At 41.1% G+C, this 24965-nt stretch overlaps 1 protein-coding gene across 1 annotated transcript in view; it reads right to left on the bottom strand.

Moving 5' to 3' along the window:
* Positions 1-5204, bottom strand: part of kcng4a (potassium voltage-gated channel, subfamily G, member 4a) — a 38529-nt gene extending 33325 nt beyond the window's left edge. The window contains exons 1-4 of the mRNA XM_077567940.1: positions 4958-5204; positions 519-726; positions 360-413; positions 76-237 (exon numbers count right to left, since the gene is read on the bottom strand). Of these exons, the coding sequence (XP_077424066.1) occupies positions 76-183 (108 nt within the window). The 5' untranslated portion in view covers positions 184-237; positions 360-413; positions 519-726; positions 4958-5204. The remainder of the gene's footprint in view (positions 1-75; positions 238-359; positions 414-518; positions 727-4957) is intronic.
* Between the last annotated feature and the right edge of the window lie 19761 nt (positions 5205-24965).

Here is a 24965-nt window from a genome sequence, read left to right as displayed (position 1 = left end):
CCTTGTTTGTATGCATATTTGTATGGAAATCTGTAACATATTTGACAGGGGCAATCACAGCAAAATGTTTCCTACCTTGATGGTCTCAGTCTCAGGAATCTCAGTGAAGATGCGGTCAAGACTGCTGTCGTCACTGACGGACAGATTGCTGAAGTCGTGGTTAGCATTGCTAATGATGGGCATGGCAGCATCCGGAACGTACGCAGCTTAGCTGAAGTTAGGAAGATGAACAGGCTTCTTCACCGGGTTTATTTTTGGTAGGAGTCAGGACAGAGATGCACAGTACATTGTACTTTCCAGGTCAAAGGTCAACAAGTTAAGCAATAGCCTGTCTTTAGCTTCCTCAAGGTCTCTTTCACCTCAGAGCGAGTCTCCTTTTCAATGGTAGACGATGGATGTCCTTTGGCATCAAACTAATGAAGTACAACCAGAAAATTGGAGGAGGGAGCGTGTCAGGCAACCTGCTGTCACATTTAAATGACTTTTGATGTTGCCATTAGAGCATAAAATGGACTTACCTGCTTTAACAGGCAGCCAGCAGCAAATCAGTAGAAAATCTTGGAGTGAGGCAAGAGCGCGTTTAGATGGGTCAGTGACTGACAACTGTGGAGAATGAGCGGAATACGTCAATGAGCCAAATGTGGTGCTGATGTGTCCAGGGAGGGATGGGGATCCTCTGAGGCCGAGGCCGCATTAGAGGGAGACTGTGATGGCATCATGGAAGATCTGAGACAGATAGACAAGGAAAGAGAAACATTTCAGTGAGGAATAAAAATAAATAAATCATGTCTCGTATTACGTATACTATGCAACAAACTACTAAACTATACCATTTCTTAAATTTTACAGTTTTCACTGAAAAAATAATAATACTAAGTAAATCACACTAGTTACGAGCTCCTCGCACATGTTTACAATTTAGATTTATGACAGCGTCACATTTTTCCCATTAATCCAACCAAAATTATTTGACTAGCAGCAAAATAGAATAGTATTCAGTGGAACCATTTTAAGCACTGTTATGGGCCATATTAACGTAAAATGAAGTCTCTAGATGGGCAACTTTTAAATGCTGGACGGGGTCACAATTTTTCATCAGTGCTCCTGGGGGCCACGTAGGGGCCACGTAGGGGCCACGCACTTTCTAACCAGATGTATGACAAAAATGCTACTTTAAATATGGACAAAATGCATGCAAATTACAAGTTCTCTCCACTGTCCTAACCCAACAACAAGGGTATGAAGCAAACCCTTCAATAATAATAATAATAATAATAATAATAATAATAATAATAATAATAATAATAATGCATTGGATTTATATAGCACTTTTCTATTTAATCAGATACTCAAAGACGCTTTACAATGGAATGGAACATTATTCATGCACTTACACATTCACACTGTGGTGGCGGTAAGCTACTTAAGTAGCCACAGCTGCCCTGGGGCAGGATGACGGAAGCGAGGCTGCCAGTGTGCGCCTACGACCCCTCCTACCACCACCAAACATTCGCACCTTCCATACACCAGTGAGAGTAGCACTGGAGGCAATGTGTGTGAAGTGCCTTGCCCAAGGACACAACGACACATGACTTGGGGAGAGCGGGGATCGAACCAAGTTTTGTGCCAAGGATGGGACAAAACTGCTGAACAAGAAACCAACATTAAGTGCAAGAACTCATTTTGTCACAAAAATCAACTCACTCAACATTTTTATATTATTGAGGTACTATGTTTTTCATGCATATCATTCCAATTTTTCCCCTTTTAACAATATTTCTTCATATTTTGTATTTTTCCCAATTTATTTGGTAATGTACTGCCTTCACAAATGGGTAGAGGTATGGTTAAAATAGCTAGTGGTAACTTTGCACAACACTATTCATTCGCAGTCTGGATGCAAAGGTATGATCATTGTTTTTCGTCAAGTCGCTTTCTTGGAAAATGTGCGTCAAGATTGAAGACAGGATGGAACCATTACAATTGTGACTCAATCGACCAAAATTCTTCTTCTATCTACTTTTTTTCCCCCCCAGGATTAACGACAAAACAATACAACCTTCGCTTTTTAATATTTGGTGGAGGCAACTAAAAGGAAAGAAAACTTACAGGTGAATGGCAGTTTGGGTGAACAGTTCAAAGAAAAAAGGATAAAGAAAAAATGTGTCTGTGGTGCGTTTTTTTAAAAATAAGCTCTTAACGTTAGACACACAACTAACTTTACTTCTAAAAAAAAATCCTTGTCACCCTGAGCAATATAGGACTTAAGAAACAGCAAAAAGAAAGAGCATTCATCGTGCTGGTTTTATCATTATGGGTCCTATTTAAAACTAAGGAACAGGCGGAAAAGAGAACATTCAGGTTTAATGGTGTAATTCACACCAAGAGTGAATGCAGTAGAGGCTCAAAATGTGTTTCTTGGCAGTATGATTGCTCTGAAACTTATTGGCACACATAGTGATTGCAGTTGCCCAGAATGGCTTGCCCCGTATCAAGGCCCTAATAGTTATCAACTCCATTTTCTCATTTAAGTCTCCGTAGCTCGCTGCAAATCAAAGTGACCATTAAAAACTCCTTGTGAATAGACATTTTTCTAAGCTGACGCTTCGAAACAAGGATTTTGCAATTATTATTAATAGGAAAGACAAAATAATAAGTTTGCCCTAGTCAATGTCAAAAAAGTGAAAATGCTGTAATAGCATCCATAAAAAACTGTAAAAATGGGGAGTGATATTTACTTGAAAAAAATAGTTAAGTTTTTTTTCATTTAGAAATTCTAAGTAAATTTTAAAGGAGAGTTTTTAGTAAATTTTCCCAGTCCATAAAAAAAAATAAAAAATCTCACGCATTGAGGAATAAACGCATGACCTTCAGCTTGGGAGACCAGCTGAGCCATGCCACTTTTTACATTAATTTCCTTTATTTAACCAGGTAAGAAACTCCTTGCAATTAATAATCTCTTTTCCAAGAGTGACCTGGCCTCAGGGGCAACAAAAACACACAAATAGTTACTTTTTCTGTTTGCCACTACACTGCATTGCAGGTATGTTCAAAATGACAGTCTTGCAGGTATGACGATTCCATGTGACACCAGTAATATACTAACACACAGCAGGAGCGAAATGGCTCAGGTCTTGAGTGGCCGTCTCCCACCCTGGACGTTGTGGGTTTATTTGTAAATAAATTGATTTAATGTACTCAGACTCTCCTTGTAATTTTTTTAAAAAAAAAATGTTTCTTGCCCCCCCCCCCCAAGTAAATAGTCATTATTTTAAAGTCCGAAGAAGACCATGTTGAAAAGGTAGCATTAATTTAGTGATAGGGTGGAAAAAAATACAGCACTTTTCTGCAAATGCTATTTAGAACAGTTTAACTATATTCGATGATTTACTGACAATCTAAATGCCATACACTGCAAACATACAATTTTCCATACATTAAGTTGTAATGTGTAAACGACACACTGCAGTTTGGCAAAAGCTGCATACTGACAAGTAGAGCTCGTTGTGCACAGTACGATCTGATGTACTCAGATTACATATGTTTGCCTGGGTCTACAGTCAATGTATGACTTGGACACAGCGGACATGGTGACAATACGCGACACTCATTCAGAACCAGGAAAGCAAATTGCATTAGGCTATAGCAATAAATCACACCTGTCATAATGTTGGTGTTTCATCACCACCTCGCAGAGATCATGATCAACTATTTAAACATCAATTTGAATTCTCTGTGGATATGATGGTATTTCCTTGCTGGAGGTTAACCCTTTAATTGTTGATGGTGGCTTTGGCAGTGCGCTGGCATCCAACAGCTTTGATCATCCTCAATCTTAAATTCAATTAAACTTATGAGAAAGTTCAACCAATTCCAAATCAATTCAAGCCCAATGGAAAACAAGAAACACATGCAGACGCGAGCCATTCATCAATATATGATAATGTGGAATCACTGAGCTGAGGCCACACTAATGATTGAGAACTTCAACAATGGGTAATACCTAAAAAAAAAAAGACTCAAGTAAGTCTTGTACATATTTGGCATATCTCAGAGGACTTGATTTTAGTGAGCATCAAAAGGATTAGCTCCAAAAGTCTGTTTACTTTTTCATTGGTGTGTTCACAACCAACGGGAATACAGAATCAGAAATGGATACCGAACATGGGAAAGCAGTGCACGTGTCTCTGCTCAGTATCAGCTCGGTACATTGCATTCATTCATTTTTTAAAATACCTCTTCAGTCCTTCAGGCTTGTTTTAATTTTTCATCATCAAGACAGGCAACCTATCATACTCACAATCACACTGTCACTGAGTGGACACTGAACCCACGCTCATGCCTAAAGAACTTCATGTACTCTGGAACGTGAGCTACATTTAATGTTTAGGGCAATTACCCATTTTGTTCCTGCAGTAACAAAAATAGTAGTCTCGTGCACACGATTAGTCATTTCATTTGTGCACTATGACTAAATCAGCAATAATTCATTCATGGTTAAAAAAAAACAGAATGGAATTAAGTTAACTGGATGGGATAGTTTGAAAATTGCAATCGAGAATTTGTTGTATGAAATGCATGTGGGGTTGAAATATTCATCATACATAAAACAAGTGCTAAAATTAAACTAATTATGAATATGATCGTTTGATAGATAAGTGTCACTGCAATGCTTCTGCAGTTAGAGTGCAGGGAGGAGGGGGGTGAATCCCACACACTCGTGTAGCCTATATTCCACAGGACATGCGACTATGCGAGGAAGTTAAACGAAGCTAAAAGATTTGTAATTTTGTAGAAATGAACGCGCATTTCAATTCGATTTGACTTGTTCAAATTGCACGTTAATGCAAAAAAAAAAAAAAAAAACGCAAGCACAAAAGCGCAGCTTTGCATTGAAGTGCAAGGAACACATTCCAACTTCCACTATGACGCCACCGCTAACATCATTCGAACTTACCGTCCCGGGCGCTGAACTCCTTTCCACACGACTGAGCTTGCTATTGTGTGGTTCGCTCGCTCAACTGCAAAAGGACGAACGTGCAAATGGCCGCTTGGTGGTACCGCGGACGGGTGAACCTGTCCGGCATCGGCGCATGGCGCACTAACAATGGGAGCACACCGCAGCAGGATGCGCCCACAAGCTTGGGGAGCTCAAAGTGTCCCGTTTCAGCTCGGTTCGTGGTGCCGCAGGAGGAGGAGGAGGAAGAGGCGGAGGAGGAGGAGGAGGAGGAGGAGGAGGAGGGGGGGGGGGTTGAAGAAGAGGAGGAGCAGGAGCGGCGGAAGAAGTTAGTTTGCGTAAAGGTGTCCAGAATCTACATCCTTGCTGAAGTGTACATTTTAACCGTTAAACTGGATGTACTGTACACGTAACCTCTCTACCGTTCGTCTTTTAAATTCAAGGTCATTCAGTCTTTATTGTAGATTTATTTCCTATTCACTTTCCTGTTCATTGCTCCTCCCAAACATACTTAACTCAGGGGATCGCTGAGTCGCGGTCCTCGCGAGCCCGCTTCATCCCCAACCCAACACACCTGAATCCAATTTATGGTGTGATGATCCACTATGAAATTTATTTGTCGAGAATCCCAGTCACCCACCAAAACGCCATGCCAATTGCAAAATATAAGTTTGATTTTAATATTTCTGAATTAACTCTAGTATAAACAGTACATACAGTATATGAAATTCACATTTAAAAAACAACATAATTTTCCTTTGTGTGCGGAGACCGGGGCTTGTTGTATCACTTTTTATACTTTTATATATTTCTTGGAATCAATGCATCATATATAAACAAACTGTATATCAGATGAAAGACCAAAGTCTTAGGTATATTTTTTCAGGGGACGCATGCGCGAGATGCTGTGACTATCGCGAGACCTACAGCGAGACCGGGAAACCCCAACATGGCGGCGCCCTGCTGCTAAGATAGAATTAGCTCTATTATACTAAACTAATCCAAATTTAACCATCATATATCTTGCCTTTCTTTTTTTCCCCCCTCTCTTTTTCATCCGACAGATTTGGAATACCACCCAACGTGGAGGACCTCGAACGCTTCATCGACGCATATTTTTACAGCTGCGCGATGGAGAATCCTTCCGTCGAGAAACTGTCGAGAAAACCTTCGAAAAAGAGGAAAAATGATTCAGCGACGGACACGGAGAACCTAGCCACTACGGAGGTTTCGGTCAGTATGCTGGAGTCCATAAATAAAAAATTAGAGGTCCTCTCCCTAATCAGCGAGGACGTCAAAGAATTGAAAGTAAGTATGGAATTCTTCAGCCAACAAGTAAGTGAGCTCCAACGAGACAATGCCGAGTTACACTCTACACTCGTGACCGTTTCAGCCGAGTTAGAAACCGTTAAAAAGGAAAATAAAACGCTAAAAGAAACTGTTCTGGATATTCAATCCCGTAGCATGCGGGAGAATTTAATATTCTCAGGAATATCCGAGAATACCTCTGACAATCCAGAGGTTGAGATAAAAAAAATTATGACGACGTCGTTAAAAATTCCTCAGGAGTCGGTAAATAACATCTCTTTTCACCGGGTACATCGGCTTGGAGCCCCTAGGGGCAACAGACCCCGTCCTATTATCGCCAAGTTTGAGCATTTTAAACAGAAAGAATTTGTTAAAAGTAAAGGACGGGAGCTTAAAGGGACCTCATTTGGAATGAACGACCAATTCCCGAGAGAGATTAATGAGCGGCGAAAGGTACTGTTTCCTATAATGAAACAAAATAGGCAGGAGGGTAAACGGACTGCGATGGTCGTCGATAAACTATACATCGATGGCCAACTATTCCGGAACCCCAACTCCACTCCCTGGCTGTTCTAAATGGCATTGGTGGAACTAAACTTTGTTTGATCTTTAGATGTATACATATACTGTATATGTGGTTATAAAACCTTAAATATGAATACTCATTATGTTTAGGCGATATTATAAATATATTATTAAATACATAACTATATCTAAAGTATATTTAAACAAAAATCTCGCTTAGGTTACCAGTTATTGGTGTATTTTTATGTTTAATCCCCCGTTAACTTCCTTTACTTTTACCTCCCCACCTGTTTTTTCACTGTTATATTTACTTACTCGTTACCTCATATTTTACACAAATTACATAAACCACCTAACCACTTTGATTCTATCCTATAACATACTAATACTGACAAATGTGCCTATGCAGATATATACACAGGACTGAGTCTATATTGTTTGTACGCATAAATTAGTTCTGGTTTCCTGGAATGTTTGTGGCGCTCGCTCAGAAGCAAAAAGAATAAAAACTTTAGACCATCTCTTAAAATTAAAAGCAGATATTTGCCTCCTACAAGAAACCCACCTACAAAAATCTGAAGAAAAATTACTTATTGATAAGAATTTTAGCCAAGCGTACTCTGCCCCTTATAATAGTAGACAAAGAGGAGTCTGTATACTCATACATAAGAATTTACTCTTTACTTTAAATAATACAATAATAGACCCAGAGGGCCGATACATTATTATTCAGGTGACTATATTTAATAAAATATATACACTTGGTAATTTATATGCCCCTAATAATGATGATCCGGCCTTTTTCCATGAATTTTTCTCTCAGCTGTTTGATTTAGCAGCGAACTCTACTATTATTATTGGAGGAGACTTTAACACAGTCTTAAATCCATTAGTTGACCGTTCTAATAATACATCATGTAGACGATTACAATCTACTAAAGTAATAGGGGAATATATGGATGACTTTGGCCTCGTCGACAGCTGGAGACTTAAAAACCCAAATAAGAAGGAATTTACCTTCTTTTCCGCTGTGCACCGGTCTTTTTCAAGAATTGATTATTTTCTTACAAATAACTCTATTGCTGATAAAACTGTTACAAAAATACATCCTATTATTATTAGCGACCATGCACCAGTCTCCCTTTCCCTACAAGTTGATTATACCTTTAAACCACCACCGACATGGCGGTTTAACATCTCACTGCTAAACGACGCAGAGTTTGACAAAATTATAAGAAAAGAATGGGCAGACTTTTTGGAAATAAATGACTCTCCAGACCTATCGCCATCTCTTCTCTGGGAAACTGGGAAAGCAGTAATTAGAGGTAAAATTATATCATATTCATCTTATAAAAAGAAACAGGATCAAAAATCAGAAAAAGACTTGGAAGATAAAATTAAACAACTGACGGATGAGTACGCAATAAACCCAAATAACCAAATATGGACTGACTTACAAAATACAAAAATACAGTTAGACGATATGCTAACTAAAAAGACAGAATTTATAATACAACAATTGAGATATAACAACTTTGAATATAATAACAAATCAGGTAAATTTCTTGCAAACCAACTTCAACGCAATCGGGAAAAGTCTCTTATAACGGCGATTAAAGGGACAACTGGTGAATGCACACAATCACCAGAAGAAATTAATCACATTTTTTATAACTATTATCGTAACCTATACTTAGAAACTAACAAGCCTAACCCTGAGCATATTGAGGCATTCCTCAGTAGCTTAAATATGCCTCAGTTAACTACTGAATATAAAGACATGTTAGATGCGCCACTTACTATAAACGAGTTGTACAGTGCTCGAGATAGTATGCCTAATGGCAAAGCACCTGGCCCGGATGGTTATCCGGCTATATTTTTTAAGCACTTCTGGTTAATGCTTGCTCCACTATTCTTAAGAGTAGTAACAGAAATTAAAACTAAGGGTTACATACGCCCACACATGAATACAGCAGCAATTAAACTTTTATTAAAGCCAGAAAAAGACCCCACCCTTCCATCAAGTTACCGTCCGATTTCACTAATTAATACTGATATTAAAATTATCACTAAGGCTTTCACATCTAGACTAGAAACAGTAATCTCGACAATTATTCATAGCGACCAAACAGGCTTTATTAAAGATCGGCACTCTACTAATAATATTAGGAGACTCTTTAACCTTATTAGCATGTCACAGCGGCATGATAAAAAGGCAGTTATTATATCATTGGATGCAGAAAAAGCTTTCGACAAAGTTAACTGGTCCTTCCTCTTTGCTGTTTTAAATAAATTTGGCTTTGGGAAATCATTTATCCACTGGGTATCAGTATTATATGATTCTCCAAAAGCTACAGTTACTACTAATGGGATTATATCTCAGCGCTTTACTTTACAGAGAGGCACAAGACAGGGATGCCCACTATCCCCTTTATTATTTGCAATATTTATTGAGCCACTTGCATTAGCCATACGCCAGGAAAGAAGGATTCAAGGAATTCACTCTGGGGTAACAGAACATAAAATTAATCTATATGCCGATGACATCTTACTTTATTTAGAAAAGCCGGCTACTTCGCTAGGGGAAGTATTTAATTTAATAACTAAATTCTCACAGTTATCAGATTATTCTATTAACTGGACAAAATCAACACTTCTACCTATTACAGAAAATTCATGGAACCCTGCAAGCCAGGACCCACACTACTCATTTCCTATAGGTAATTTAAAATACTTAGGCATAAAAATCTCACCTAAATTAACTGATTTAATTCATTTAAACTTTTCTCCACTTCTGGATAACATTTATAGTGACTTGGAGCGCTGGAATAATCTTCCTATTTCTCTAATAGGACGAATAGCCACCATTAAAATGAAAGTTTAACCTAAAATAAACTATTTTTTCTCAATGATTCCATTTAAACCTACGGCTAAATGGTTCCAGTTGTTGGACTCAGCCGTAACAAAATTTTACTGGAATAAAAAAAAAGCAAAGATTAGTCTATCTACTCTTCAGAAAAGCAAATCCAAAGGTGGTCTAGAGGCACCAAATTTTATGTACCACTATATAGCTAACCAGCTACAATATATCGTTCTATGGGCACAACCCAACAGAGACACTAACTGTTGGTTGGAACTAGAACAGAAGGATTGTAATAACCTCAGACTTCGAGATTTACTCTTTATTACAACATCGATTAAGCGCCATAATTGTTTTAAAAACCCAATGATTTCCGCCACCGTGACTGCCTGGTGGAAGGCACTAGAATTGACAAAAGCCCAAGTGGAGCCCTGTGGACTTTCTCCCCTATGGCATAACCCCGACTTTCAACTTAACAACCAACCGTTTCATTTGGCTGTGTGGGAGCAGAAAGGAATTACACATCTCCACCATCTCTTCTCAGATAATATGTTTATATCATATACATCCTTGCTCCAAAAATACAATAAAAAAAACGGAAATTTTTTACATTATCTACAAGTTAAAAATATGATAAAGAAAAAAATTCCAACACTTCGGGGTACGCTCCAACCGCCTGTTTTAGCTAAAGATATTAACAAGCTTTCTCCGACAACAACAAAAAAACTTTCAAAAATATATAAGTTACTTTCATATACTGATAAAATGTCTTTACCCATCTCGAAATGGGAGACAGACTTGTCTATAGCACCGGAACCTGACTTTTGGATTCAAGTTTGTGAAAACGCATTTAAAATGACAAAACACACAAATTTACAACTTATCCAATATAAAGTTATTCACAGAACATACATTACTCAATATATGATGAAGAAAATGGGACTCTCAGACTCCGACATTTGTCTCCAATGCTTACAAAACACTACAGACACTTATGTTCATGCTTTATGGTTATGTACTCCGGTTATGTATTTCTGGACTAAAGTCTTAGAAAAACTTTCCGCTATTTTGGACTGTAGGATACCTTTATCTCCAAACTTGTGTTTGCTAGGTGACCTAACAACAACTGATTTACCACATAAACAATTTCAATCTACACTTGTAGCCCTTACTATCGCTAAAAAAACAATTCTTGTTAACTGGAAAAATAAACAAACTCTGAATATCGACCAATGGTCTAACCTCCTCATCAATCACATTTTAATGGAAAAAATATCTGCCTCAAATAAAAACCAAATATCAAAATTTATAGAAACATGGTCTACGTATATAGAATTTTTTAACCTAATTCCGGTTACTTAATTCTGTCTGTTAGCGAGAGCCACTACATCGTGATAACTTACATTGATGTTTCTGCATTTGGCAATTTATTATTATATTATATTATTAGTATGGGATTTTTTTTAATGGGCTTTAGGTGAACTGATGAATACACACACGCTTGCACGCACGCACGCACACACACACACACACACACGCACATACACATACTCACCCACGTACAAAAAAAAAGTATATATATATGTATATATATATATATATATATATATATATGTGTGTATATGTATATATATATGTATATGTATTTAAAAAAAAAAAAACATTTATTAAAATTTTTTTAATTGATTTGTTGTTTTTTTAAAAAAAAAAAAAAGGAGAGCAATGATGGTGTCAAATCGAATGAACAATACTGAGCTCTTCTGTAAAAAAAAAAAAAAAAAAAAAAAAAAGGTATATTTTTTGTATTCATGTAATTTTCATACTTTGTGCCAATGCAGAGTTATAAGCCATCAAATAGAGGTGGTGAACATGTGACATGTTGCCCCACCAATGGGTAAGTTGTCACACTAAATGAGGTAAAATGTAACCCTGGATTTTGTAACTAATAAAACAATTACAAAATGATCCTCGTTCTCCTGTTTTTTTTTTAATTGTTTTTACAGCCAGAGAAATTGTTTATCATGGATCTTGACAATTTACCATAGTCCTTGAACAAACGGTAACATAAAGTATTATGAAATAGATTAAAGTGCTTAGGAACTGCTGGCATGTAGGTCCTGGCTCTCAGCCTCAAATGCCTGTTTTGCTACCCATCAACTGGGAATTTGAGATTAAATTGAATTTCAAAAAATAAAGCTTTTCAGTTCATGGATGGATGGATGGTTCATCATGAAACCAGTCCTGACATGTGGGTATAGTGTAAAATCCATTTTTAAACAATGAAACACAGCCTGGCAAACTAATTTCCTCACTCTTCAGACTCATCATCTGAAGAACAATTCTGGCATACGTAAACAGAGTTGCCAGAGGTGGATTTTTAATTGGCCCATTCTTTGCGTATGTGACAGCAAAAAAAAATCAAAATGACTGAGACAAGCTACCCCAAACTACCAAATTGGCTAATACTTGCTCCAGTTTAAAGTTATCTTAAAACACTAAATGAGGCACGACAAGATGCCTGAATCTCTCCACTAACGAGTCCACTAGAAATTGTCTATGTACGATGCCTGTTTCAAAATATATGAAGTTTAAAAAATTTACTTTGGGTTGTGCAAAACAGATAACTGGCACTCATCACAACGTGCTATTCTCTTCTCGGACCATTTATATGAAGAAAACTAGTAGCCTATTCCACTTTTTAGTTGCGCCCTCTGGTGGAGAAGAAAATTGAAATGGGACAACTTACCTGTGATACAAATAGCTCCTATATAGCATTAAATATTTTTATTCTACATTTAGCCTACTTCAGGTAAGAACAAATGTCATTTATCATTTCTATCTGTGTCGATTCTCATTTTTTATTGTGAGACTGAACATGAAAAAATTATTAATTCCCATATCTCGCCAACAAGCATGGAATATGATAGTCTACTGTCATGATCTCTGTTTTTGTTGTCTAGGTTTTTAATGTGTTTTGTCTCATGTTGTGTCGTGTCTTGTCTTGTGTCTTTTTTCGATCTGTGCTCATCAGTCCAGTTCGTTGTGTCATCCAATCAACTTCCTCAGCTACTCGTGTCTTGTCCAGGTTCCTTGTTGTCTTGTTAGTTTGTTAATGCTGCACTGGAGGAAGGTGGGAAGATGGACTTATCTTGCTTCATACCAGGAAGTGTGCACGGAAACTCGGTGTTCCGAGTTGCGAAGTCGGGGGGGAAAAAGACCCCGACATCATCGACCGGCTTCAATCTGACGTCACTTAACAATGGTGAACCCCATAGATAAAAAGCCCATGAATGGCAAAACATAATTTACACCATTATAAAGATATTTATCTATTGACTTATTATAGTATTCATTTAGTTTTTTGAAATAAGTAACTTCACGTAACCGACCGTGATCACGACTGACTGTGTTTACCAGAACAACAAACAATTTATCAGAATCAGCCGTCTTTGTTGTTTACATTCACCTTGAACGCTTTGAGGTCGGGACTGGGAAAATCAAAGTGGAATCTATCCAACATCCCACCGTTCTTAAATGCAGCATTATTTCCATGTTTTCTTTCTACCATTGTCCATTCATTGTGTCTGCAACCACTGTCAGTTGTCACATCCTCAAGTTGATGTAAATCGTGTTTTTTGAACTTTTGTTGATTTAGTATTTTTGATGAATCCCCATATCGTGTTTGCCTTCTTGCTCTTATGAATAAACAGCCTTCTCTGGCATTTAAAGAAAAATACATTTGCTCCCCAGTGATGCCTACCTGCTTTCCTGCACTTGGGTACTTAACCTTGCAAAACTCTGACATCTATTTGCATACAACAAATTGTTTTTTTTTTTTTAAGTGCAGTTTTTTACTCCTCATTTCTGCTCTCTCTGAACAGTATAACAAACACCTCGACCACAGACATATAGGCCGTATATGATAGACTCAGAATAGGCCTACCGCCTGCTCGACGTAGCGAGAAATTAAGCCACCGGCAGCAATCTTGCATTATTTCCTGTCTTCATGGGGCAAATGCCACAATGTGTGGCGCATGGTTATTATTTACCAATAAGACTAGGAGAAGCACTACATGCACATTTTATTGATAAGAATGTGATTATTAATTTACTCTTCCAGATATATCTGTGAGTGCTACTCAAAGATTTGTCTGTATGATTTTATCAAAACTGTCAACAACAAAATGAAAGCAAAGCCCATGAGGAAAAAAATCGCAGTAAAATGTAAACCCAATTTATTTAAGGGACGAGTCACGATACCCTGAATGGTTGATGCAAACAGTAATTTATTATAAATTATTGACCAAGCTAAAGTGTTGAAAATGACATGCGCTCTTTGGTAATGCATTGTCAATGATTGAACAAACTTGCTGTTTTTGGGGTCTCCTGAAACTGCAGGTACAACTTTTTGGGCCAAAGCCCGTGCTTTGAAACAATTCCATACAATGAATCAATGTTTTCTTTACCGTCCTGCACATACAATTGCGCCTTTAAAAATCAGCAAGATACAGATACTTCAACAATAAATAAGAAGTGGTGGACTGACCAAATGAAAACAGTGCAGTGCGACACAAAAGTTAACAGTTAGAAAACTAACGTCATTATACTCTGAAAATCAACTAATAGTGTGACCTGACACACCCACTTTGTCCTTGAGAGGATCCTCATTTGGTCGCCCCTGCCTCAGGGAACAACAAGTTTTGTTTTGTCTCTCCTGGGCCGTATGGATGCTAACGGAGCGAACAACACATTAGCAGGAGTGGAAACAGATAGTGACCGTCTGTGTGTGTGTGTGTGTGTGTGTGTGTGTGTGTGTGCGTGTGTGTGTGTGTGTGTGTGTGTGTGTGTGTGTGCGTGTGTGTGTGTGTGTGTGTGTGTGTGTGTGTGTGTGTGTGCGTGTGTGTGTGTGTGTGTGTGTGTGTGTGTGGCTGCGTGCGTGTGCGTGACAGAGTGTGCGTGCGTGCGTGCGAGAGCGAGCGAGCGAGAGAAAGAGAGAGAGAGAGAGAGTCATATTCAAATTATTGAATCCCTCCATCACTATTCATTAACCTACAATGCAGCTTTTGCCTGCGGCTGCCTTGTGCATGCAACATGAGACTGATCACACATGCTGAGCTATTACTTTTTAGAGATCCTTTTTTTTTTCTGCAGTTGAATGGATAAACTGTCCTGCAGCTTGCCTATTTGTGACAGTAACAGTAAATTCCTTGTTTTTATTCAATCTGTTCTTTTGTTTTATCAGGTTATACATCAAAAGAAACAAGATAACTGTGTACGCGAAACAGGTGCGAGATTGGAAGATCCGGAAATTCATACAGGAAAATGTTTTTACAAGAGCAACTCCCTCCACTATGCACTCTGTTTTCCTCCTAAATCGTTTTGTTATTAATGTCACGAACCGCACACACATGGCAGCACACACATCAACACAGCGGCAAACAAAAGAAAACTGCAGCCTGGTCTGCACAAGCAGGCCTCACTCTGCTGGATTAAGAGTTTAATCCCTCACAGGCAAGGAGGGATGAGATTAAATCACGGCAGCCAGCATGCATGTGAGGTGCATGCAGGAGAGGTGCAATGAGTCACTGAGCTATTTAAAACAAACACTGTCACTCTCGTGCCCAGATGAAGGCGCGTTGCTTTCGCAACCGACTTTTAGCCTCCACTTGACTCTCCTGTATTTGCAGTCCTCGCTCAGGGATTCCCTCTCCTTTTAAATTTGTTCAATCTATTACATCTTGATCAGGTTAATTCCTCTGCCAGACAAAAGGGCAAAAAGAAAGATTAACCCTCATAACCCAGATGGATGCAAGTGGAAGCAATGTAGGTCATCACGATGTGGTGGCTCTCGCTAACAGGCAGAATTAAGTAACCAGAATTAGGTTAAAATATTCTATATACGTAGACCATGTTTCTATAAATTTTGATATTTGGTTTTTATTTGAGGCAGATATTTTTCCATTAAAATGTGATTTATGAGGAGGTTAGACCATTGGTCGATATTCAGAGTTTGTTTATTTTTCTAGTTAACGAGAATTGTTTTTTTTGCGATAGTAAGGGCTACAAGTGTAAATTGAAATTGTTTATGTGGTAAGTCAGTTGTTGTTAGGTCACCTAGCAAACACAAGTTTGGAGATAAAGGTATCCTACAGTCCAAGATAGCGGAAAGTTTTTCTAAGACTTTAGTCCAGAAATACATAACCGGAGTACATAACCATAAAGCATGAAAATAAGTGTCTGTAGTGTTTTGTATATGAAAGTAACTTATATATTTTTGAAAGTTTTTTTGTTGTTGTCGGAGAAAGCTTGGTAATATCTTTAACTAAAACAGGCGGTTGGAGTGTACCTCGAAGTGTTGGAATTTGTTTCTTTATCATATTTTTAACTTGCAGATAATGTATAAAAAAAAAAAAATGTTTTTTATTTTGTATTTTTGGAGCAAGGATGTAGAATCTACATTGTAGATGATATAAACATATTATCTGAGAAGAGATGGTGGAGATGTGTAATTCCTTTCTGCTCCCACACACCTAAATAAAACGATTGGTTGTTAAGCGGGGTTAAGCCATAGGGGAGAAAGCCCGCAGGGCTCCACTTGGGCTTTTGTCATTTCTAGTGCCTTCCACTAGGCAGTCAGGGTGGCGGAAATCATTGGGTTTTTAAAACAATTATGTCGCTTAATCGATGTTGTAATGAAGACTAAATCTAGAAGTCTGAGGTTATTACAATACTTCTGTTCTAGTTCCAGCCAACAGTTAGTATCACTGTTGGATTGTGCCCATAGAATGATATATTAGAGCTGGTTAGCTATATAGTAGTGCATAAAATTTGGTGCCTCTAGACCTCTTTTGGATTTACTTTTCTGAAGAGTAGATAGACTAATCTTTGCTTTTTTTTTTATTCCAGTAAAATTTTGTAACGGCCGAGTCCAACAACTGGAATCAGTTAGCCGTCGGTTTAAATGGAATCACTGAGAAAAAATAGTTTATTTTGGGTAAAACTTTCATTTTAATGGTGGGTATTCGACCTAATAGTGTCATGTCTGGGTAGAGCTGGCTTTGGTTGAGGGTCCCGATTGGTCCTGAGTGGATGCCTGCCCTTCCGCAGGCTGACCAATCCGGGCCCTCAGCCACTTGTGCCTGGCCCCAGGTGTGACTAATCCCCTAATTAGTGTGGGTGCATTTAATTCCCGGGTGGTGATCAGTCCCTTGTGGGATCATTGCCATTGTCACGGTCACCCCCGGAGTTTGTTCTGTCGTTTTTGATTTTGAGTTATACATTAAAGGACAACAGTCTAACCCGCACTCCTGCCGTGGTTCTCCTGCCTCCCTGCTTTTTGGGTCCTCTACGCCACACATCGACAGTCACCACGCCGGTCCGTGGACGCATCGTGACAGAATGATCCCACCATAAACGGACCCAGCGGATCAAGAGGCAGGTACCGTTCCTGTTTTGGCGGTGCGCATGCAGCGCCCGTTTCCAGTTTCCAGCGGCGCGTGGGGAGCGCCCGTGGCCAGTTCTGGCGGCGCTCGTGCAGCGCTTGTTGCCGATGTTTCTGGCGGCGCTCATGTAGCGTCCGTTGCCAGTGTTTCCGGCGGCGCTGATGGCAGCGCCCGTGCCGATGTTTCTGGCGGCGCTCGCGGAGCGCACGTTGCCAGTGTTTCCGGCGGCGCTGATGGCAGCGCCCTTGCCGATGTTTCTGGCGGCGCTCGCGGAGCGCACGTTGCCAGTGTTTCCGGCGGCGCTGGTTGAGCGCCCGTTGCCAGTTCTGGCGGCCCCCGTACAGCGCCCGCTTCCAGTTCCGGCGGCGTACGTCCTGCGCTGCAGCCCCTGGCATCATCGCCTGTGCCGCTGCAGCCCCTGGCATCATTCGCCTGTGCCGCTGCAGCCCCTGGCATCATTCGCCTGTGCCGCTGCAGCCCCTGGCATCAATCGCCTGTGCCGCTGCAGCCCCTGGCATCAATCGCCTGTGCCGCTGCAGCCCCTGGCATCATTCGCCTGTGCCGCTGCAGCCCCTGGCATCATCGCCTGTGCCGCTGCAGCCCCTGGCATCATCGCCTGTGCCGCTGCAGTCCCTGGACTCTACGCCGGAGCCTTCATCTGGGTCCCACTACAGACGGTGACTTTGTTTAGGACGTCTGGGATCCGTCCCTTAAGGGGGGGGTACTGTCATGTCTGGGTAGAGCTGGCTTTGGTTGAGGGTCCCGATTGGTCCTGATTGGATGCCTGTCCTTCCGCAGGCTGACCAATCCGGGCCCTCAGCCACTTGTGCCTGGCCCCAGGTGTGACTAATCCCCTAATTAGTGTGGGTGCATTTAATTCCCGGGTGGTGATCAGTCCCTTGTGGGATCATTGCCATTGTCACGGTCACCCCCGGAGTTTGTTCTGTCGTTTTTGATTTTGAGTTATACATTAAAGGACAACAGTCTAACCCGCACTCCTGCCGTGGTTCTCCTGCCTCCCTGCTTTTTGGGTCCTCTACGCCACACATCGACAGTCACCACGCCGTTCCGTGGACGCATCGTGACAATTAGAGAAATAGGAAGATTATTTTAGCGCTCCAAGTCACTATAAATGCTATCCAGAAGTGGAGTAAAGTTTAAATGAATTAAATCAGTTAATTTCGGTGAGATTTTTATGCCTAAGTATTTTAAATTACCTATAGGAAATGAGTAGTGTGGGTCCTGACTTGCAGGGTTCCATGAATTTTCTTTTTTTTTTTTTTCTGGGAGATCTCAGTATTGATCATTTGAAACCACGGGGCACCCCGGCGGCCCACAGGTCCCGGACCCAGAGCGACGGACCGCGCGGGGGCGGCGCCGCCCCGGACACCAGGGAGAGCCCCGCAACACAGCACCCCCCACGAGACCCAGGGAACGACCAAGACGCAGCCGCCACCCAGCAGCCAACAGAGGGGGAGACCCGCCCACGCCCAGCCAGGGGGGACAGCACCTGTAGAGTTAGTCCCCTGGCATGCAGTGAATCCGAATATTAGCCCTTAGTGCCCATTGGAGGTGAATCTGCTCGATCCTGTTGGCAGCAACTGGGTTCCTGACTATAAAAACACAACCATTAGTTACAAACTGCCAAATGCAGAGACATCAATGTAAGTTATCACGATGTGGTGGCTCTCGCTAACAGGCAGAATTAAATAACCAGAATTAGGTTAAAATATTCTATATACGTAGACCATATTTCTATGAATTTTGATATTTGTTTTTTATTTGAGGCCGATATTTTTTCCATTAAAATGTGATTTATGAGGAGGTTAGACCATTGGTCGATATTCAGAGTTTGTTTATTTTTCCAGTTAACAAGAATTGTTTTTTAGCGATAGTAAGGGCTACAAGTGTAGATTGAAATTGTTTATGTGGTAGGTCAGTTGTTGTTAGGTCACCTAGCAAACACAAGTTTGGAGATAAAGGTATCCTATAGTCCAAGATAGCGGAAAGTTTTTCTAAGACTTTAGTCCAGAAATACATAACCGGAGTGCATAACCATAAAGCATGAAAATAAGTGTCTGTAGTGTTTTGTAAACACTGGAGACAAATGTCGGAGTCGGAGAGCCCCATTTTCTTCATCATATATTGAGTAATGTATGTTCTATGGATAATTTTGTATTGGATAAGTTGTAAATTTGTGTGTTTTGTCATTTTAAATGCATTTTCACAAACTTGAATCCAAAAGTCAGATTCCGGAGCTATAGACAAGTCTGTCTCCCATTTTAAGATGGGTAAAGACATTTTATCCGTATATGAAAGTAACTTATATATTTTTGAAAGTTTTTTTGTTGTTGTCGGAGAAAGCTTGGTAATATCTTTAGCTAAGCCAGGCGGTTGGAGCGTACCCTGAAGTGTTGGAATTTGTTTCTTTATCATATTTTTAACTTGCAGATAATGTAAAAAATTTCCGTTTGTTATTTTGTATTTTTGGAGCAAAGATGTATATGATATAAACCATATGAATGAATATCCATGAATTTTCTGTAATAGGTAGTAGTGTTGATTTTGTCCAGTTAATAGAATAATCCGATAAATGTGAGAATTTAGTTATTAAGTTAAATACTTCCCCTAACGAAATAGCAGGCTTTTCTAAATAAAGTAAAATATCATCGGCATATAGATTAATTTTGTGTTCTGTTACCTCGGAGTGAATTCCTTGAATCCTTCTTTCCTGGCGTATAGCTAATGCAAGCGGCTCAATAAATATCGCAAATAATAAAGGGGACAGTGGGCATCCCTGTCTTGTGCCTCTCTGTAGAGTAAAACTCTGAGATATAATCCCATTAGTAGTAACTGTAGCTTTAGGAGAATTATATAATACTGACACCCAGTGAATAAATGCCTTCCCAAAGCCAAATTTAAGAGGAAGGACCAGTTAACTTTGTTGAAAGCTTTTTCTGCATCCAATGATATAATTGCCTTTTTATCATGCCGCTGTGACATGCTAATAAGGTTAAAGAGCCTCCTAATATTATTAGTAGAGTGACGATCTTTAATAAAGCCTGTTTGGTTGCTATGAATGATTGTCGAGATTACTGTATCTAGTCTAGATGCGAAAGCCTTAGTGATCATTTTAATATCAGTGTTAATTTGTGAAATTGGACGGTAACTTGATGGAAGTGTGGGGTCTTTTTCTGGCTTTAATAAAAGTTTAATTGTTCTCCCACGTGTTGATCTGGGCTGTGGCATGTCTGGTTTCACCTGAAACAGGTCATAGAGGGGATTGGCTATTTGTGAAAAATCCTATACATATGTCCAATAATAGCTCAAGAACCCAAGCAACTGTCTTACTTCTACAACATTTTGTGCCCTTTTGCATTTCAGTGCCTGAGCAGCTTTGATGTCTTTGGGGTCCACTTTCACACCTTCTGCAGTCACCAATCGACCAACGTAACGGACTAATTGGCGAAACAGCTCACACTTTTCTGGCTTCAACTTTACTCCATGTTGCTGTAGGGCCTGAGAAACTCTTGGCAACACCTGTATGTTTTCATCAAATGTCTTTGAAAAACATAGGACATCATCAAGGTAAGGGATGCAACATTCGTCACAAAGCACATCAAGCATTTCTTCCATGCTCCTTTGGAAGGCGGCAGGGACGTTTGACAATCCAAATGGGATTCTGACCCATTCGTACAGTCCCCAAGGAGTTGTGAATGCTGTCAGGTACCTTGATTCTTCCGCAATGAATCCCTGGTGATATGTCTTGCCTTTATCTAGGATCGAGAACCAGCTGTACCCACCCAGTGAGTCTGTTAGGTCCTGGATGCGAGGAAGAAGATGTCAGTTCAACAGCTGATAATCGATATACAGACGTAATGTGCCATCCTTCTTTCTCGCACAAATTACTGGAGCAGCATAGGTTGACTTGGACTTAACAATCCATCCCTTGACTAACAGCTCTTGGATGTACTCTTTCACTTATCGGTACAGTGGTTTCGGGATTGATGCATAGGCCTTTTGCACTGGAGTTTTGTCTTTGACTCTTATCTCCATTTGCAGAGTGTGGATGCACCCAATGTCACCGCTGTCACGGGAAAAAGCTGCCGATTCCTTGCAGAGTACTTTATTTACTGCTTCCTGCTGCTCAGGGCTCAAATGACTGTTATTGACAGGTGGTAACCATGACTGGGTAGCAGGGTTTATGTTAGAGGTGAGGTTATTTACTTCAACTGTTGTTCTCTCAATTTGTAGCCGAAGAATCTTGTCAATGTGCTGAATGATGCCCAGTGAGGTCTTCTTTGGCAGTGTGATGTCATGTTGTGAGTTGTTGGCAATGGGTACCTTCACATAAGGCCTTTTGGTGTTATGAGTTTCTAGAATACCTGCTCCTACATTCAACTGTCTCATTACTGTGCTCTCCTCTTCAGGTTCATAGAGGACGATAGGGTCTGAAGTGTCAAACTTTTGAGGTACTCTGCACAACACTTGTACCGTTCTTCCGGATGGGATGCTGATTTTCTCTATTCCTACTCTCACAGTAACTGGATCATAGTGTGTTTTCTGGGGGACCTGAATAAAATTTACAATGGCTGCTGCTTAATTTGCTTTAATCTAAAAAGCTCTGCATACAGTAGGAGGTTTATGATTGTGGCTACTGTATCACTAGTTAGTCCCTGCCCCTTGACAATTGCTTCATGTACATTTGCTCCTACCAAGCAAGGGCAGAGGTAGTGACAAGTTGCTGAATGAGAATGGGACTTGAATGGTTAAATTGGGATCATCGTTACCTGCCAGATTTACTGTGATCTCGACCAATCCATCATAAGGGATGGCTTGGTTGTTTACAGCATAGACACCAAGGTCCTTGTCGACCAGCTCCTGTACTTGTCATGTCTGGGAGGATCAGGTTTTGGTTGAGGGTCCCGATTGGTCCTGAGTGGATTCCTGCCCTTCCGCAGGCTGACCAATCCGGGCTCTCAGCCACTTGTGCCTGGCCTCAGGTGTGACTAATCAACCTAATTTGTGTGGGTATTTAGTTCCCGGGTGGTGATCTGTCCTTGTGGGATCATTGCCATTTGTTACGGTCACACCCGGAGTTTATGTTGTCAGTTTGATTTTGAGTTGTACAAATAAAGTACAACTGTCTAACCCGCACTCCTGCCGTGGTTCTCCTGCCTCCCTGCATTTCGGGTCCTCTACGCCTCACCTCGACAGACACCACGCCGCTCCGTGACACAACCGTGACAGTACTGGTCTCACTGCATAATTAGGGATGTAACTGTCAGCCCATTTACAATCAATTATGCTCACTTGCGAGCCAGAGTCAAAGAGAACACTTTGCGGTGAAGTGAATATTCTGTTTCAATTTGATTATAACTGTTTTGATTTAGTTATAACTATTTAGAATTGGACAAAATTGCTTTGATTTACTCAGTATAAATTTGTGTGAGAATTCAAATGATGTGAGGTGGTTTTCTCTTTGTTCTCTCCTGAGAACATGTGGTGGGGACAAGAGAATGTGTTAATTAGACCCCTTTGTTTATACTACGGCTCCTCAGACTCTCTCTCTGTCTCTTCTGTAAACAACGTCAATCCTTATCTGATTACCTGTGTTCCATCTTGTGACTATGAGGGTGAAGGAAAGAAGGAGGTACCATGTGACTAACTGGGAAGGTTTTTTTGCAAGGACAAAGAATATGAGGGACAAGCAGGGGGTTGGGCGTCACAGTTGAGAATCAATAATGGCGCGGGTGGCTGCATATTCTCACTGTCCACAAATTTGTGAATAAAATCCTTAGGAAATGCCTGAATTCACTGATCTCATTGTATGTTTTGATAATCAACATCATGAACACGGAAGAGTAAGTAGTCATCTTACTACAGCGGGTACCCACCAATCAGGCACTTGAGTAAGCTTTTCTTTCCAACTAGAGATACTTTGGAGTTCTACTCAATGCAAGTACTTTTGGTTACTGTGTGACGTTTTGGGGTTCTGGGAGATGTTCAGTTGCTAGACTTACTGGCTGGGACTTGGATTGTGCATTGGTCTCTGGCTGTCCCTTGTCAGAGGCCGCATCTCATTTAAATGCTGCTTAGTCCGCTCTAAACACCCCACTGCTCGATGGCCGGCTTGTTCACAAACAAAGCAATGATTACACTTGGGCCTCTCTTCTTCAGTGCACTTTGGACAGAAACACGATTTTACCGTAGCTTGACTGGAAGGCTGGGCTGGTGGGCGCTGAAGGTGCTTATTGAAAGTTGTCTGAGGAGTTAGCTGTGGCTGAGCTGAAGCTCGGGATGGTGGTGCTGATGAGCTAGTCCCCTGATTTCCACTTGCCTGCTGCCCAATTAGGGATGCCACCATTTGCGTCAGCGTCTCTACCTGAGTAGTGAGTTGGTGTATGGTGTGTTGGGTTTGGTTGTTTGCAGTGGTTGCCCTCTGATTGTTATTGTTTAGCCAACCTTCAGTCTCTACCTTGGCACTATTAGCATGTGTTGTTCGTTGTCGGGGTGCCTGGCCAAGTCTGAGGGGTTTCGGTTTGGTGGCCTCAGCATTGCATCTCTGCTTTTTGCAGATGATGTGGTGCTGTTGGCTTCTTCAAGCCGTGACCTCCAGCTCTCACTGGAGCGGTTCGCAGCCGAGTGTGAAGCGGTTGGGATGAGGATCAGCACCTCCAAATCCGAGACCATGGTCCTCAGTCGGAAAAGGGTGGAGTGCCCTCTCCGGGTCGGGGAGGAGGTCCTGCCCCAAGTGGAGGAGTTCAAGTATCTTGGGGTCTTGTTCACGAGTGAGGGTAGGTTAGAGCGGGAGATCGACAGGCGGATCGGTGCAGCGTCTGCAGTGATGCAGACGCTGTATCAGTCCGTTGTGGTGAAGAAGGAGCTGAGCCGAAAGGCAAAGCTCTCGATTTACCGGTCGATCTACGTTCCTACCCTCACCTATGGTCACGAGCTGTGGGTCGTGACCGAAAGAACAAGATCCCGGATACAAGTGGCCGAAATGAGTTTCCTCCGCAGGGTAGCCGGGCTCTCCCTTAGAGATAGGGTGAGAAGCTCGGTCATCCGAGAGGGACTCAGCGTCGAGTCGCTGCTCCTCCACGTTGAGAGGAACCAGTTGAGGTGGCTCGGGCATCTGGTTCGGATGCCTCCTGGACGCCTCCCTGGGGAGGTGTTCCGGGCATGTCCTACCGGTAGGAGGCCCCGGGGACGACCCAGGACACGCTGGAGAGACTATGTCTCTCGGCTGTCCTGGGAGCGCCTTGGGGTCCCGTCGGATGAGCTGGCTGAAGTGGCTGGGGAGAGGGAAGTCTGGGCTTCCCTGCTAAAGCTGCTGCCCCCGCGACCCGACCCCGGATAAGCGGAAGAAGACGGACGGACGTACAGTATATTATCTGTAATTCACTGAAAGACGTCATTTCGTCCTCTCCTCACTTGCTGTGTCATATTTAGAGCTTGTGCACATATATTTACGAAACAAACACCATTTGGAGTGTTTATCATGGGCTACAATAGGATTGTTTTAGTTGTCGTCGGCGTGAAAAGAGATTTAAGAATAAAACAATACATCGCAAAATGACTCATGGCAAGACAGTGACTCACAAAAGGCTGGCATTTCATTCTGGACAGCTGCTCTTAACTGAATAAAGCGGGGCAGGTGTTGGGGCTAAATGTGCAGCATTCTGTTTGCGATTCGTCTTTCTTAAATTACAAGTAATAGCTGATTTACAACCCAAACATCATAAAACATAAAACCAAACACTTGGATGAGCTGAACCGTTCCAAACATGCCAGCAGTGTAAGGTAAACCCCATTTACATTCAGAGCACTTTGCCATCTTATCAAGGTTCCCGAGTGACTTCACAGTCTGTCT

Source organism: Vanacampus margaritifer, chromosome 6 (genome assembly GCF_051991255.1).
Source record: "Vanacampus margaritifer isolate UIUO_Vmar chromosome 6, RoL_Vmar_1.0, whole genome shotgun sequence".
Lineage (NCBI taxonomy): Eukaryota > Metazoa > Chordata > Actinopteri > Syngnathiformes > Syngnathidae > Vanacampus > Vanacampus margaritifer.
The sequence above is the reverse complement of the archived record's forward strand: the minus strand, read 5'-3'. Positions and strand labels throughout refer to the sequence as shown.